The 17,648-nt window shown below is 45.6% G+C and overlaps 1 protein-coding gene across 1 annotated transcript in view; it reads left to right on the forward strand.

Annotated features, from left to right (window-relative positions):
- Positions 1-17,648, forward strand: part of WDR72 (WD repeat domain 72) — a 76,767-nt gene that overhangs the window by 14,686 nt on the left and 44,433 nt on the right. Inside the window, exons 7-13 of the mRNA XM_060282691.2 lie at positions 1,146-1,265; positions 2,360-2,505; positions 2,818-2,914; positions 6,030-6,171; positions 7,207-7,452; positions 10,220-10,449; positions 12,372-12,570. Coding sequence (XP_060138674.1) covers positions 1,146-1,265; positions 2,360-2,505; positions 2,818-2,914; positions 6,030-6,171; positions 7,207-7,452; positions 10,220-10,449; positions 12,372-12,570 — 1,180 coding nt within the window. The remainder of the gene's footprint in view (positions 1-1,145; positions 1,266-2,359; positions 2,506-2,817; positions 2,915-6,029; positions 6,172-7,206; positions 7,453-10,219; positions 10,450-12,371; positions 12,571-17,648) is intronic.

Consider the following 17,648-nt stretch of genomic DNA (forward strand, 5'->3'; position numbering starts at 1 on the left):
AAAAAAAAAATCCAAAACATTTATCCTCATATACAATTTCCCCCAAACATAAATTTCTTCTTGATTTCCCACCCCTCCTTTCCCAATGTTTGTTTTGGGTTGTTGCTTTTATTTTTATTATGTATTTTGTGGTTTTATATCTTGATTTTATTCTGTGAACTGTCCTGAGATCCCTGGGTATAGGGCGGTTGTTGTTGTTGTTTAGTCGTTTAGTCGTGTCCGACTCTTCGTGACCCCATGGACCATAGCACACCAGGCACTCCTGTCTTCCAATAGGGCGGTATATAAATGCAAACAACAACAACAACAACAACAACAACAACAACAACAACAACAACAACACTTTTTGTCAGCAGTTTTACAAGACATATGCTTTTATTATCTAAACTTCACGATCATTAGATCTTTCAGTAATCCACTGCTTATATTTCAGATCCTGCCCACGACTTCATGTATGGGAGATAGATGATAGATAGATAGATAGATAGATAGATAGATAGATAGATAGATAGATAGGTGTTTAATTGTTTTTTAATGATTGCCTTTTCTATGTTTTCCGCCATTCTTTGTGCCTTTGGGGGTAAAGTCAAACCGTTGGAGAGTTACAGTGTCTGCTGTGGCTGTAGATATCAATAGGGGAGAGACATGTTTTATTGCAGATGAAGGCGTCTGGTTTCGCTGTTACAGATGCACCATGGCATTTCTCCCCTCCGTGCTCCTTCTAGCAGACTAATAATAATAATAATAATAATAATAATAATAATAATAATAATGCCCTAGCATTAGAAGAAGAAGATTGCAGGGGTGGTGCTGGGAGCCTTAAAGATGGGACACCCTCCCCTCAGCCCGTGCTGGTGCAGCCTGTTGCAAAGGCAGCCTTTACATCTTCCTGCAAGGAACACCCTGGGTGGCTGGACATCCCTCCTGCTGCCTCTGGGAGTTCTTTGGCTGCCCTGCTGAGAGATGGTGAGAGTGTCATTTGGCTCATGCAATTCTTTCAGCAGACTCAGGAATGTCTGCAGTTGTTGCCTCGTTCTTTTCCTAGCAAGGCTAAGGTCTTTATACCAAGAGCACCCTTTTATTAGGATGACGGTTGCCCTTTTTCTTGTTGAACACAGCCATGCCTTGTTTTATTTTGCTTTCAGGAGAGGCAGGATATTCATGAAAGGGAATCCAAATCTCTGGACTGTGCTCCCTGCCGCACCGTCAGATTTTGCACCTTTACGGAAAGGCTTCTTCTTGTTGTGTTTTCCAGCTGCTGGAAGGTACATGCTACAGAATCATGCCATGGAATATTCTCTCTCTCTCTCTCTCTCTCTCTCTCTCTCTCTCTCTCTCTCTCTCTCTCTCTCTCTCTCTCTCCTTCCTGTAAAACTTCAAGAGCTTGCGGAATCCCAGATGATTAGTGAACTCTCCATGGGTGAAATTGCAAAATAAAACCCCAAATCCATATATGTTGACAAACTCATCTACTGTTGTTATGCTGCTTTAATTTTAAAAAAGATCAACATTTGCCCAAGTTGGAAAACGAAATAAAACCAGAATAAGGGCTTACATCCACTGGCGGAGGAAGAGGAGTGTGGGGGGGAGCGCACCGCCCCCGGCAGCGCAATCCCAGTAGGGTGCCATTTCGGCTACCCCTCCCCTGCGCCTGCGCTGGGCGCCACACCCCTCACGCCCCATGCACCCAGGATGCATGCCAGCCCTGCCCCCACCTGCTCTCCACCCCCCCCAGTGCTCTGCCACTGCTTATATCTTCAATTGACATTTCTTTACCCATCGCTGAATTGAAGCAGACTTTTCGCTACGTGAACGGTATCAATATTGCACAGCTTCTGTTAGAGCCAATTAATGAGTTGCACAAGAGGTTTTCACCTTGACTTGGCAATTTGCTCTGTCCAGGGAACTCCAATGTTTGCATGATGCTCCCTGGCCTGAAATAAATACCGCCCCACTTCTCCCACCTGCCCCTGCTAAGAGGAGGAAAGAGGCAGCCCAGCAGTTCACACAAGCAGGAGCTACAAATTATCATTTATCAGTTTACATACCACTTGTGGAGCAGGGCAAATATGTTTTGCCATTGTCAGATTTCACTTCTTTACGGACACTGAATTATCCATGGGATGATTAGAACTGCTCCTCCTGAAGTAATGAATGAATGAATGAATGAATGAATGGAGCAGCCATTGATAAAGAGCCTCCATGTGGGGCTCTAGGTACCAGACATTCCATTTTACATGGAAATTGCAGTTAAAACCCTTCTTTCCCTTTGGGACACTATTGAGCCTTTGCTCATCAGAAGCAGCTATTAATGTCAGTGTCTCGATGGGCAAACCAGTATTTCTTTCTTTGACTTTAGATATATGATTACTGTGACTTCTCCTTGCTGTGGACTGAATTCAGCCCGAGTGGCCAGTCCTTTGCGGGAGGCGAAGTCCTCGCTGCTCACAGGCTCATCATCTGGATGGAGGACGGCCGTGGCTTCATCTACCAGCTGCTGAACAGGTGGGCTCAGATGGGAAACACACAAAGAAGTTTCAGGCACCAGCTGAACTTGGGGAGGCTCATGATGAAAAGCCCCCACTCACAGAGATGGAAGCACAAGAGGTTATGCTCAGCCACCAACCTTTGTTTGGGTGGCAGGGGGTGAGATTAGCCAAGTCAGGAACCATGCGGGGTGTATGCCTCCAAGAAGGAAATGCCCTATAATTACTTTCAACTGAACTTGGGAGTCTCAGACACTCCCTGCTTGTCGTCTTGAGGCATTTCCAAAGTTTTGACATTCACCCCTCCCACCTTTCTCTTTTCCTTATCCAGTGGTCTTTCGCGAAGCATCCAGCCATGCAATGGACGGCCGCTCAAAGAAACCCTCCACCCTCAATTACTTTGTTCTACTGATGTGGGAGATGAGAAGGTAATGCACTTGGGCTCCAGAGTTGGGCTCCAGAGCTACCTTGGCAGCAAGTAGCAGCAATCTGTGGCAAACCAAAGGCAATTCGGCTCAGGCATTGCCCACCAGCTTAGGGTATCTTCTTCACCAAGGACTTTGAGATTGCTTTTTGAATATCTTGCCTCCGTGCATGGAAGAAAAGACCAACACTGAACCTAGCCCCCCTCAGTTTGAAAAGTGGCTCTCTTCTTCCTTTGTAGAAAGAAGAGCTACCCAAATGATTTCTGCATTAAAGACTGAAAGGTGACAAGAAGGCATAGGTGCCAACTCCCTGGGGCCCTGGGGGCCCAAGCACCCACAAAATCCCCCATGATGGAGCTGGGCACCCACAAATTTCAGTGCCAGGGCCATGCATACTGCTTGGCACCCATGTTCCTGGGCACTCACGGTCATGGGGCCATGCTGGCACTCGTGCCTGAAGACCACCTGGGCTGTGTTGTTATGGTAGGTGGTAGGTGGGTTGCTTCAAAAACCCTTGGCCTCCATTGGGTGCGATGTTCTCAGATCCCATGATGACATTGGTGAAGTCAATGTGGGATCAGAGAGTTGACGCTGGGCCTTGCTGCAAGGTCTAATTCTCAGGCTTTCAACTCTGCTAGGCGGACCATTATGGATGAAAAATTTCTTCAGACTGGAAGACCTTTTGCAAACAAGTACTGGCCTTCCTTCTAGGCTTGTGGGAGGGAAGGGTAATCTTCCAAGAGAGGCTGTAGATCCTTTTTGATGCACCGGAGAGAACTTTAGCAAGGGGCTCTAGCATGTACCCTCCAAAGTTTGACAGATGAAAATGAGGAAAATAGGTAAATGCACAGGATGGCTTCTGCAGTTCCAGGAATGCCATGGTTAAATTGTGGCAGTTGGAAGCTATACTTCCTCTTTTGGGCCTGTCCTGGCAACTTGCTGGTCTCACTGAGGGCTACTGTAATTTTAAGAATACTGGAGGTAGATTCTCCAGGTGATTGTCCCAAACATACTGCCCTCCACCTTAACTGCTCATGAGCAACAATGGGCCATCCGATCCCATAGAGATGTTGTTTGTTTGTTGTTGTTGTTTAGTCGTTTAGTCGTGTCCGACTCTTCGTGACCCCATGGACCATAGCACGCCAGGCACTCCTGTTTTGCACTGCCTCCCGCAGTTTGGTCAAACTCATGTTCGTAGCTTCGAGAACACTGTCCAACCATCTTGTCCTCTGTCGTCCCCTTCTCCTAGTGCCCTCAATCTTTCCCAACATCAGGGTCTTTTCCAAGGATTCTTCTCTTCTCATGTGGTGGCCAAAGTATTGGAGCCTTAACTTCACGATCTGTCCTTCCAGTGAGCACTCAGGGCTGACTTCCTTAAGAACGGATAGGTTTGATCTTCTTGCAGTCCATGGGACTCTCAAGAGTCTCCTCCAGCACCATAATTCAGAAGCATCAATTCTTCGGCGATCAGCCTTCTTTATGGTCCAGCTCTCAATTCCATACATCACTACTGGGAAAACCATAGCTTTAACTATACGGACCTTTGTCGGCAAGGTGATGTCTCTGCTTTTTAAGATGCTGTCTAGGTTTGTCATTGATTTTATCCCAAGAAGCAGGCGTCTTTTAATTTCGTGACTGCTGTCACCATCTGCAGTGATCAAGGAGCCCAAGAAAGTAAAATCTCTCACTGCCTCCATTTCTTCCCCTTTCTATTTGCCAGGAGGTGATGGGACCAGTGGCCATGATCTTGGTTTTTTTGATGTTGAGCTTCAGACCATATTTTGCACTCTCCTCTTTCACCCTCATTAAAAGGTTCTTTAATTCCTCCTCACTTTCTGCCATCAAGGTTGTGTCATCTGCATATCTGAGGTTGTTGATATTTCTTCCGGCAATCTTAATTCTGGCTTGGGATTCATCTAGTCCAGCCTTTCACATAGAGATATAGCCCCATAGAGATATAGACCTACAACCCCCCCTGCCCTTGCAACAAACCCCAGAGTTGACTCCATCACTGCCAAGAGCTTGTTCTTTTGCACATCTTCTAGTGTGATATATGTCATCATATGTGCAAGCAGGGACCTCCTGCTATTTACATTGACCATACCATTTGCATTAGTATTTACACTGGTCTATTTTTCTGTATGCATTATGCAAGAGAATAAATGGAGGCAAACGAGACATTAAAAATGGTGATACTCGGAAACCATTTAAATCTCCCTGGACATTCATTCAGAGACATCAGAGTTGGCTGGGCTTAGCAGAAAGTTTCTAGTGGAGGCTCGTGAGATGCATTTCAATGCAGGTTTGAGCTCACGCGAGACTGGCAATGGCTGCCTCACAGTCACTATATCTGGGAGTGGTCCTGCAGCAGGTGTTGAGCAAATGCTGTTCATCTTGCTTTGGCAGCTTCTTAGCCACTGGGAACAGCCAGTCCTCTTATACGAACCCCAGTTCACAGTGGTAGACCGCCGGCTTTGCTTGTGAGAAGTCACAGGTTCAATTCTTGGCAGCCCCAGGGAGTGTTGGAGAAGATTACTGTCCAGAACCCTGGAGGGTGGTGATACATGATGATGATGATGATGATGATGATAGGTGGGCCAATCACTGAGTTAGCTGGGCATCTTTCCTGTCCCCCTGTGACTAGATCTTCCACCTTTTCCACTGGACTTTATTGGCATTTGACTAGGCGTAGTAATGGGGCATGTCTCCCTCTTGAGTTGCAAGGTCTCCCAGCTTCACTTTGTAAAGACACACCTCATGCCATCTTCTGTGTGTGCAGATCAAACCCATGTTCATTTGATGGGAATAAGGCCCATATTGAGGTGACCCTTTGGCCATGCTCCAGGGACATCTGCACAGATGCTGTGGGCATGACCAGTGGATCATGCTGAGAGAAGGCAGAGGACTAGTGGGCAAAACCCTGCTCCCCATCTGAATAGGGCTGTGGATAGATATAATCTGGATAATTATTCATGCATCTGATAAAGTGGCCCACAAAAGCTAAGGCAACATTTAAATATGTTAGCCTTTAAGGTGCTGCAGAACGCTTTGCTGCTTTTGCTGCAACCGACTAATACAGTTTAAAAGTGTGGTTTGTTTGTTTGTTTTTAATAAACAGAGTTTTTCTTACATTATGGGCTTCATCAATGAAAGAAAGGAACCTTTTTATAAGATCCTTTATTGTGGAGCAGCATCAGGCAGAATCACTCTGTGGCATATTCCAGATGTGCCAGTTTCAACTCTGGACGGCTCTCCAAAAGGTTGGCTCAACTTTTGAATCATTCAGGAGGGCTTAAAAGGATTGTGAAATGGGGAAGGTTGGAGGTCTCCAGGAGGGGGAGGAGGGGGAGGGGGAATGCCACCGTGCCCTGATTTGATTGAAGGAAGGATGATGACTCAAACAAAGGAAAACCTTTCCAAATGTCTCAGACTCTGGGATTCCACTGCTCTCAAACAACAAATGGCCTCTTGTCAACAGATATAATACAGTGGTGCCTCGCAAGACAAAAGTAATTCGTTCTGCGAGTCACTTCATCTTGCGGTAATTTCGTCTTGCGAAGCGCGGTTTGCTGCGGCAAAACAAACAAACAAACAAACAAACCCGCCGAAAACATTCGTCTTGCGAAGCACGGCCATAGAAAACTTCGTCTTGCGAGTCACCAAAAACATCACAAAATGCTTTCGTCTTGCGAGTTTTTTGTTGCGCGAGGCATTCGTCTTGCGAGGTACCACTGTATTTTACGTTTCATTTGCCTACTTTACTAAGGAGTTCCTCAAATTGGACACAGAAGACTGTTACATAATACAGAGGGTGGCTATTACTGAAAATGAGTTGTTCACATATCACCGACATGTCATTGAAAATAGTGTTGTTGTTGTTTTTAAGACCTTACCGGATTTTTCCTAGAAAGGGAAATTTAAATACAGAAAAAATACAGACTGGCATACTGATGCCAGCAATGTCATATGGGTTCTATGAAAGTTATAGAGCTTGGAGGGACTCCCCTCCCCCTGATCATCTCTTCCAACCTCCTGCAATGTAGGAATCCTGGCCACCCGTGCTCCCACCCCACCCCACCCACAAACTGGAAGCAGCACTTAGAAAGAAAAAGTTGGGTTTCCCTGGAGGCATAAGACTTGCTTTGAAAACAGGATGAGAAAGACCCCCATCCTAATTTCTATAGCCGTGACCTACAGGTGGCAAGACAAATATCAGCAAGGTCTTTGAATTTTGCCTCCGTCTTCTCAAGCAGTTGGGCTCTGTGGAGGACCCTCCTATTTCTTTTTCTCCCTAGAGATCCCTATAGCAACATCCTGGGCTCTTCAGAACAGCTTTGACAGCTGCAGTCCTGCGGCCGAAGGCATCATCGACCACCTCTGTGGAGCTGAGAATGGGATGGGGAGTGTTGCCATCACTTCCTCCATTTATATCCCCAGCCTTGATAAACTGGTGTGCGGGTTTGCGGATGGCAGGATCTTCATCCTGCTGGCTCTGCAGGCTGCCAAGGCCAGGCTGATGGGAAAGGGCTCCTTGCTGAAAGGTGAGTGAGAATCCTGCAGACACGCCGGTTGCCTGAGTTTCTGGCTGGCATGGGTTGCTCATGGTATTAACTTAATTATTATTATTATTATTATTATTATTATTATTATTATTATTTATTATTTATACCCCACCTATCTGGCTGGGTTTCCCCAGCCACTCTGGGCGGCTTCCAACAGAACACCAAAATACAAGAATCTATTAAACATTAAAAGCTTCCCTAAACAGGGCTGCCTTCAGATGTCTTCTAAAAGTCTGGTACAGTGGTACCTCGGGTTACAAACACTTCAGGTTACAAACTCTGCTAACCCAGAAATAATACCTCAGGTTAAGAACTTTGCTTCAGGATGAGAACAGAAATTGTGCTCTGGCAGTGCGGCGGCAGCAGGAGCCCCCATTAGCTAAAGTGGTGCTTCAGGTTAAGAACAGTTTCAGGTTAAGAACGGACCTCCAGAATGAATTAAGTTCCTAACCAGAGGTACCACTGTAGTTGTTTTTCTCTTTGACATCTGGTGGGAGGGCGTTCCACAGGGTGGGTGCCACTACCGAGAAGGCCCTCTGCCTGGTTCCCTGTAACTTGGCTTCTTGCAGCGAGGGAACTGCCAGAAGGTCCTCAGCACTGGACCTCAGTGTCCGGGCAGAATGATGGTGGTGGAGACACTCCTTCAGGTATACTGGACCAAGGCCGTCTACACTGCTTACTATATCTCTGTCTAAGTGCTTTCCATAAGTTTGTGTCCAGTGAAGCCCTACTCAGAGTAGGCCCTCTGTCAGCTACGCACCTCTGTTGTTGTTGTTGTTGTTGTTATTATTATTATTATTATTTAAATTTACATACTGCCTGTCGTCCAGAGACCACAGTATGGTTTACAATGTAGAATTTCAGTATGTCAAACGTTGGAGACAACCCATTAAAATGACAACAGCATTCCATAAAAACTCCTAACAACTAGATAAAAATGAAATAAAACCCAAATGCACTTGTATTTCACAAATAAAGGTGACCAGTGTACAACAGAATTAAAAATTAAGAGTTGGGGTCTAGGAAAGCTTGTGTGAACAGACACATTTTAAAGAGGCATTTAAAGGTCATTAAAGGTAAAGGTAAAGGGACCCCTGACCATTAGGTCCAGTCGTGACCGATTCTGGGGTTGTGGCGCTCATCTCGCGTTATTGGCCGAGGGAGCCGGCGTACAGCTTCCAGGTCATGTGGCCACCATGACTAAGCTGCTTCTGGCGAACCAGAGCAGCACACGGAAATGCTGTTTGCCTTCCCGCTATAGCGGTACCTATTTATCTACTTGCACTTTGATGTACTTTCAAACTGCTAGGTGGGCAGGAGTTGGGACTGAGCAATGGGAGCTCACAAATTACCCAAGGGAGGGTATCCCAGAACCCTCCTCTGCTCTGCTTTTGGGAGTGGGACCAAGTTGCTCTCCCCCATTGGAGCCAAAGCACCAGTCTGGCTGGTCACTACCCTAGCCCTGGGCAAACACTTGGAGGGGGTGTACTCCTCTTTACAAGAAGACGTAATCATGGAATCATAGAACTGTAGAGTTGGAAGGGGACCACGAGGGCCATCTAGTCCAAGCCCCTGCAATACACGAATCCTTTACCCAACATGGGGCTTGAACTCACAACCCTGAGATTAAGAGTCTCACGCTCTACTGACCGAGCTAGGAAGAGAGAGGGATGGATGCTCCTATTTAAAGCAGGGGACATTTCACTAATTTTACCATCATTTTCACATTTCAAAACTTGACTTCCTTCCCCCTCTTTCTGTGGTTCCTTAAAATTATTTTTAATATCTTCTCCATATGCAAATTAACTTGATTTGCTCATTTATTCATCTACTTAAATGTATACTCATAAAACTGCAGGCTATTACAATAATCCTGCCAATGTCCTTATCTGTTTACAATAAACCATTTCCATTCTTTTATTAAAAAAAAGTTTGTTATCTTGATTTCTTATTCTTCCGGTAAGTTTTGCCATTTCTGCATATTCCATAAGTAAAGTTTTTGTATCCATTCTTCTTTTCCACCTGGAGTGTCATGCATAGCATGGTCCATTCAGAAACTCTTGTTTTTGCCTTATGACTGATCCTTTTATCCATGTTGTTTTTAATTGTATATTGCGTGTATTCTGTTGCTATGGCTGTCAGCTATGCAAATAAAGCTTATTGATTGATTGATTGATTGATTCTTCTTTTGCTGGGACTTCTTCGGTCCATTTTTGGGCAAGAAACATTCTTGCTACTGTAGTCATGTACATAAACAAATTTCTATGCAGTGGTGCCTCGCTAGACGAATGCCCTGTAAGACGAATTTTTCGCTTAACGAAGAGATTTTTCTAGCGGAGGTTGCCTCGCAAGACGAATCCGTTTCGCGAAAAAATTGTCTAGCGAATTGCGGTTTCCCATAGGAATGCATTGAAATTCAATTAATGCGTTCCTATGGGCAAAAAATAATAATAAATGCATTCCTATAGGATTCGCTAGATGAATTTTTCGTTATACGAATTGACCCGTGGAACGAATTAAATTCGTCTAGCGAGGCACCACTGTACAATTTAGGTAGTTCTAGCCCTATAATTCCCTATAATAATTCTTCTGCTCATGGCGGATTATGAACACTTCTCGTACGCAAAGGTGGCCACAGTTTCTGGCCAGGTGACCACTGCACTCTTTTCTGTAAGGAGAGTGTTAGCCCCTGTTGGACTCTGCTTTCATTGCTGACTTCTCTCTCTCTCTCTCCTCCTTCTTTCAGACTCACAGGATACTCAGCCTCACAGGATACTCAGCCACCACAGCACCAGCGTGACCTCCTTGCTTTACCTCCATGGCCGATCAGCCCGGTTTGATCCCAGCTGGCTGATGTCAGGGAGCCAGGACTCCAGTGTGGTCTGGTGGGACATTTTTACCGGGGAATTATTGCACTGCTTTTCACTGCAAGCTGGTCCTGTCACGAATCTGCTGTTGTCTTCAGAGAACTACAGGGTAAGTAAAGAGCGTAAGGGAGATGGGTCTCCCTGGAAGGAGAGAAGAGACAGGGCTTAGTCTACCCTCCTGCCTGAGTTCTTGGGCAAGACTTAGAGGACAACAGCAACAGGCAGGGTCAGATTTTATTTCCCCCTGAGGAGAAGGAAACCCAGCACTCAGCAGCATGACAAGCAATGCAAAGCCCCATTCTTTGCACCCACCAGACAGTAAACAAAATAAGTAACAACAACAACAACAACAACAACAACAACAACATGCATTGTCCACACATGACACAACTGCTTGCTCAGCTCACTGACCTAGGATTTAATTGCATCTGGCTTTTGACATATGCCATGAAGAAAGAGCTTGCAATCAGTTTTTGGTTCTTTGTTGCTCTTAATTTTATTACGTATTTTGTACTTTTTCTATTGTAAAATAAAAACATTTTTATCTGTCTCTTATTTGCATTTAGACAACCAGGGATGCAAACTCTGCCAATTAAAAGTGCTTCTGTTTACTAAAAAAATCTGTCAACGGCACCTCTCAGTTACCTCAGAGAAGCAGCCTATACTATTTAAAGCAATTTCTCTCTGTTCCTCAGCAAAAATCCTCAAAATATTCCCTACCCACTGCAGATAATCCAAAACACAGGGCACGGGGGTCCTGCCAAGCTGGCCAGCCAGTGTTAGCCCCAAGGGGTTGGAGGTGGTGAAGACAGTGAGCTTTGGGTACCATGAAGTGGGAGGGGTAAGAGCAGGTATCCCCAAACTGCGGCCCTCCAGATGTTTTGGCCTACAACTCCCATGATCCCTAGCTATCAGGACCAGTGGTCAGGGTTGATGGGAACTGTAGTCCAAAACATCTGGAGGGCCGAAGTTTGGGGATGCCTGGGTAAGAGGGTACCCACCCAGACCTTCGCCTCACCAGAGCAGCCCCGGTTTGTCTCTACAGCTGCTTTTGCCTCTTTGTTCTGAGCCCTTGGCACAATGAGGTCTATAATCAAAATAAGGGACAGAGGGCAGGGTGGTTTCATGTGGAATTTATGAGATGAAGCCTTTTCCGTCTTCCTGTGATTCAGCCTTGCCATGGTGCCCTCATCTGGCCAGATTTAGATTTCGCAAGGCTTTAAATTAGATTTCACAGAACCAACCAACAAAGGAGTTCTTAGGGAAGAGAGAGGTGTCTGTCATCTTCTTGCCATTGATGGTTTCTTTTCTACTGAGAGAAGGAGTCAAGCAGTTCAGATGTGGGCTCAGTTGCTAAGGGTGCTCAGTGGCACCGTCTCCTCCCTCGATATTTCAAGAAGTGGAGGGGCAGGCAGTTGTCTCCTGGGGGTGCTTTGTATGGAGCTGATCCTGTCTTAAGGCAAGGATTGAGCTTCATAATTGCATTTTCAGTGCCTCTAGAAGACTAAAACCCTGTGCTCAGCATCCATTAGGTAAAGCTGTTAAGGGTGTGAAATTGGACTCATTTTGCACAAGTGTGCTTTGTTTACAGGTGTGTAATTGGAATCCCAGTGTTACAGCTTTATTATTCCCCCTCCTGTCCTATTCCAAGGGAAACAGGCTGTATGTATACATTTCCTTGTAGCAATTTTTTGGGGGGACGGACAGACAGGATGAGCAGAAATCTGGCTGGATCCCAGGAGACAGAAGCAAGCAACTTGGCTGGATGCAGGAGCTCAGCCCCTCCTCAGACCTGCTCAGGCTGCCTCTGCTACTTGTAAATGTATTTCTATTCCACCTGGAGTGTCATGAGTAGCACGGTCCATTCAGAAACTCTTGCTTTTGCCTTATTCTTCATAGCGGTTTCCTAGCGAGAAGAGAAGTCAGATCCCTTTACATTTTTACACATCTACACACCCCCACCCTCTTGGCACATTTTAGTGTTTGTGCAGGCTTCTGAATGACTCACCATGGCATTCTTCTTCTTTGCAGTTCAGAGGGCACCGGATCGTGTGCTGCTTGTGTAGCAATGACCATGCTGTGGTGCTTCTGCACATACAGGAGCGAGCCTGCCTCATGCAGGCCAGGAAACACCTTTCCCCTGTGAAGAGGCTACAGTGGCACGCTGTGGAAAATCTCTTGGTGGTTGGATGCGAAGACGATTCCGTTTACGTCTGGGATATTGAGACCGGTAAGGCCTCTCTTCTCTTTCCCCGCCATCTTTTGTTCGTAAAACACAAGGGACGGACCCCACCAGCCTGGAGAAGCAGCTAAGCAGAGGCAAACTCTGTTTGAAATGCCAAAGTTAGAGAAAAGGCCAATCCTAACTGTCAGCAATTTAACTTGGACTCTGAATGATTAGCTAGACTTCGGAAGCCTTGCTGTGCTGGCCAGTTGCCTGAGGTAGAGTGAGAGGCACACGCCCTCTCCATTTCTGGTGACACTGAGTTAGTCGGCACTGATAAAGGGTGTCTCCAGGCTGTCCCTTTATTGCAGGAGTGATTCAAGCACATACCGGAACTTTCTGCATTTAAATCAGGGGTTGGCAACCTAAGGTCCATGGGCCACAAGCGGCCCACGGGGGTCGTTTAACCGGCCCACGAGCTGCCCCTAAACCGCGCCCCCCCCACTGCACTAAACCGGCACAGCGCAGCACGGGGACTCTATCCCGTGGCGCCAGAAACCGCGTCTGTGCAGATGCTGGAAATCACGCACGTGCAATCCAGCCCACGGAGGGATCTCCACTGGAGTGAACCTGCCCAGGTGAGGTAAACCTTGCCGACCCCTGATTTAAAAGCACAACAAAACACAACACAGACTTTTGGGTGTTTGGAAAGCAATGGGGAAATGCATTGAAAAGTGTGTCTGAATGAATTAATAATGGGAAGACATGTAAACACCCCATAAGCAACTCTGCAGGGTGAAGACTCATTGCTATATAGGCATTGTGGGAATGTTAGGGATGTGGATTAGGATATATTATTAGATAGATCCTATCCAAGCTTGTGTTAGCAAGCTTCCAATATCAGCAGAGTGACATTCCCCTTTTGTGCACAGCAAAGCGTGTGTGTTAGGTTCGCTAGAACCTCTATAACAATATTATACTTTATACTTCAATATTACACTTCTTGGCAAAGTCCCCTTTGTCCCTCTTAAAAGAAATACACAACACAGTGTTTATAAAATAAGATAGAGTTTACTTACAGTTTCATCCTGAGTTAACAGCATAATCTCAGAAAGGCAGGCTTGCTTAGAAAAGTTACAAATGCATACATGTGGAGACTACTTAGTAAAGTAAGGCTCCATTTGATCTCACTCTTGGCTGCAGGCCAAGAGTGAGAACCATCCTAACTGGAGATTCTCTGGAGATGTGTTCCCATCGAAGGATAGAAGGCTAAGAGAGAGAATGGCTGCTGGTTAGAGGCTTTGTCCCAGCTAAACCATCTCATTTGCATGTCTTTAGGAACAGGAACTTAATCAGGTGTCCCTCCAGGTAAGTTCCTGTTAGTGGACACTCTAGGAACTGTTGTGACTTGTCTGCCCCAGTGTTCCACCCCACAGGCATCCCTTAGACAAATGGTTGGAAAAGGCTGAGCACTGGGGTCCCTCTAGCGTTTTTCATCTCCTTTGAGTGTATTCTGCAGCACTGTGACACTGATGCAACAATAGTGCCCAGATTTATACTGCGTCATCCACACGTCATTCTGAGTTGCTCTGCAATACTTCCCCAATGCTACCATGCTCTTGCCATCTGGAAGGGTGCAAAATACCCCTTTGGGATGAACTTGAACTAGTTCGTTTCGTAAAAAGAGGAACTAGTTCCTTTTTTTGGAAAGGATGAACTTGAACTAGAACCAGTTCCTTTTTAAAACATTCTTTTCAAGTATCGTGTGCAGGCAGTCTGCTCTGCTGCAAGAATCCATGGATCAGGGCCCCTGGCCGTATTTTGCATGGGAAAGAAGGCTCGTTGAGGAAATCATACCCTGCATAAATCAGCATATAAAATTTGAGTCCTTTTATAGTCTGGGTGATTGCTATTGAAACAGTTTACCGGTACTTACTATTTTGGACATGCTTGTGTATCTACTGCATAAAATATAGACTTGCAACAATGTGCTATTTAAAAAAATCTGTCTGTGTTCTGACATGGTTGTGACATTTTTCTGCCAATTTGCAAACATCCAGCTACAGACTCATTTGAGCTACAGTTCTCCTGGTTCCAAGTAAATGGCAGGTCTTTATGACAAGGCTAGCACTGGGTGAAAGAGTAAGACCTCCACCATATCACACTCAGGCTGTGTTTCTAAATGAGAAATATTGGGGTGTCCAGGAGGGGGCCACATGTTTGGGGCTTATCAAGCCCATCACATCTGCTCTGGGACCCTAAGAGAAGGCATGCAGGAGTCGCTTGTTGGTAGTCAGCAGTTCAAACCGCCCACCTTCTGATCAGCTAGCCAACCTAGCAGTTTGAAAGCATACCAGTGCGAGTAGATAGATAGACACCAGTGCAGCAGGAACATAAATGGCGTTTCCGTGCACTCTGGCACTCGTCACGGGGTCCCGTTGCACCAGAAGCGGTTTAGTCACGCTGGCCACGTGATCCAGAAAGCTATCTGTGGACAAACGCTGGCTCCCTTGGCCTGAAAGTGGAGATGAGCGCCACATCCCATAGTCAAGTTTGACCGGACTTAACCATCCAGGGGTCCTTTACCTAGTCGGCAGCAAAGGAAATGAACTCTGTACATGCTCAGATTTCTGCTATTATTTCTCATGCTCTGGACCCAAGAAAAGGTCAGAGCCTGGCACCAAAGTAAATTGCAACATCCTTTCTAGGAACCAAGTGGAATGCCTTTAGAAACTAGGCACATGCCTTGATCTCTCCTCCTCCCCTTCTCTCCCCTGCCCCCTCTCCCAAGTTAACAAACTTTGCCTTGAGGGAAGGCTGACATTCCTTTAAAGAGGCATATAATCCAATTATGAAACCATTAGGTGTTTTCAGGGAGCTCTGTAAGCTTATGGCACCTTCCTGCACTCTGCTTTGGTTGGAATGAGCATGAAGGAAATATATGTTCTGCAATGCTTGACTATGAGTCTCTCTGCATTCTGGACATTTGGGTTTGCTGGATTTTTAAATGTCTTTTTTTTGCACTTTTTGCCATTATTTGATCATTGTTATTATCAGTATTTTTACTATCAGTACATACACACACAAGGTACAGAGGGCTCAACAGCAGTTCTGCTTGTCCCATGCCTAGAAAGCACAGGTCTTTCTGCTTGTCCTGCCACTTTCCTAGGGGAAAACCCACTCTTTAGTGCTAAATCAGAGCAAACATTCCCTGCACACTCACTGCCCTGTTTAAGAAGACCAGAAGCTGGCATCTGTTTGTCTCAGGAGACAATGGAAGAGTGCACCGTTTAGAGGGTGAAGTCAAACTGTTGGAAGTTTACAGTGCCTGTTGTGGCTGTAGAGAGTCATACGAGAGAGACATGTTTTGTTGCAGCTGAGGCAGATTGAGGTGTCTGGTTGTGCTGCTGTAGATACACGATGGCATTCTTCTCTCTGTGCTCCTCCCAGCAGTTATTCTTCCTCTGGTCACTGCTATGTATATATAACCAGACTGTCAGTCTCCAGATCAGCAGAAATCTCAGCCATTTCCTCTGTGTTTTGGTTTTAACTGAAGGCCTTTTGTCTTACTGGTTTATTTTTCTATATCAAAACTTCCTTCAATGAATAGATAAGTGCTTGGTGCCTTCTGAGGTAGTTTACTGTTGTGCTGGGATTTCCATGCAACAATATTTTTGAAAAGAAAAGAAAATCCCAGCTCAGAATGGCTGTAAGAAAGTCTAGCAGAATAGAGGGACCTTCCACATTTTCATTTGTCCCACGATTTCAAGTGATGGGTCTGAGTGTTTTGTTTGTTTTGTTCTGCTGCTTTCCCTGGGAAAACCCACTCTTTATTGCTGAATCGGAACAACCACCAATCAGGTTTTCTATGGGTTGACATTTGTTCTGATTCAGCAGTAAATTTCAGGTTTTCCTGGGAAAAGCCACAGGACAAAACAAAAATAAACACCCTCTCAGATCTGTGACTTGAAATCAGGGACAAATGAAAGTGTGGATGGTCCCAAAGAGGAAGAGAGGAGGAGGAGGAGGAAGACCTCTCTCAATGAAAAGAGGGATACAGTAGTACCTCGGTTTATGAACACAATTGGTTCCGGAAGTCTGTTCATAAACTGAAGTGAACTTTCCCATTGAAAGTAATAGAAAGTGGATTAATCTGTTCCAGACGGTCCGTGGAGTACTTAAACTGAAGCGTTCATAAACTGAAGCAAACTTTCCCATTGAAAGTAATGGAAAGTGGATTAATCCGTTCCAGACGGGTCCGCGGAGTACTCAACCTGAAGCGTACTTAACCCGAAGCATGGGTGTAATTGGTTCCGGAAGTCTGTTCATAAAGTGAAGCGTTCATAAACTGAAGCGAACTTTCCCATTGAAAGTAATGGAAAGTGGATTAATCCGTTCCAGATGGGTCCGCGGCATTCATAAACCGAAAATTCATAAACTGAGGTGTTCATAAACCGAGGTTCCACTGTAGGATATTACAGAAAGGGAAGGAGGAAAATGGAGGCCTTCAGTGGCTTTTGTCTTCCAGTGAAAACAATTCAAGGAGTCAGCCGGAGAGTCTTGGTCTCCTGAAGTCAGAGGCCTGGTCCCTCCTATCTGTGCAAATGTAAGTAGGATGGAGCATAACTGAGCGATAGGAAAGATGCACTTGTGAAGAAAAGAAACAGCAAAAAAGGGACCAGCTGCCTCTTGTCATTTGATGCCTAGAACACTAGGGGGCAGCATTCAAATGCTGAATGGATGCTGACTATGGATTGGAGTCTCCATGCTAACCTGTAAGTTATGAAGTGTTTCTGCTGAGAGACAGGCAGCTTCCAGGGTAAAAAACAAATGGGAGAATGAAACAAGCCTGATGATGCCCCTCCCTTACACTCTGGGTGCCCTGAGCAGCATGCCAGATGCTGGAGAGCCCCTGGAAGCACACAGAAAACATGGAAGCGGGTGCCCCAAATGTAAATGGTTCCAACTGCTTTTAATGTCGCATTTCTATAGAGTTGCAGCCCACCCAGGGACCTTATGAAGGGTGGGTAAGAAATCCTGTTCTTGTTGTTGCTCGTTACAATATGATTTGATATAAGGTAGAATCCTGTGCCGCTTCTACATTAGAATTTAATTAATCAGCTGCTCACCGGAAAGGGAATAAA

This window comes from Zootoca vivipara, chromosome 13 (genome assembly GCF_965207765.1).
Source record: "Zootoca vivipara chromosome 13, rZooViv2.hap1.1, whole genome shotgun sequence".
Classification (NCBI taxonomy): domain Eukaryota; kingdom Metazoa; phylum Chordata; class Lepidosauria; order Squamata; family Lacertidae; genus Zootoca; species Zootoca vivipara.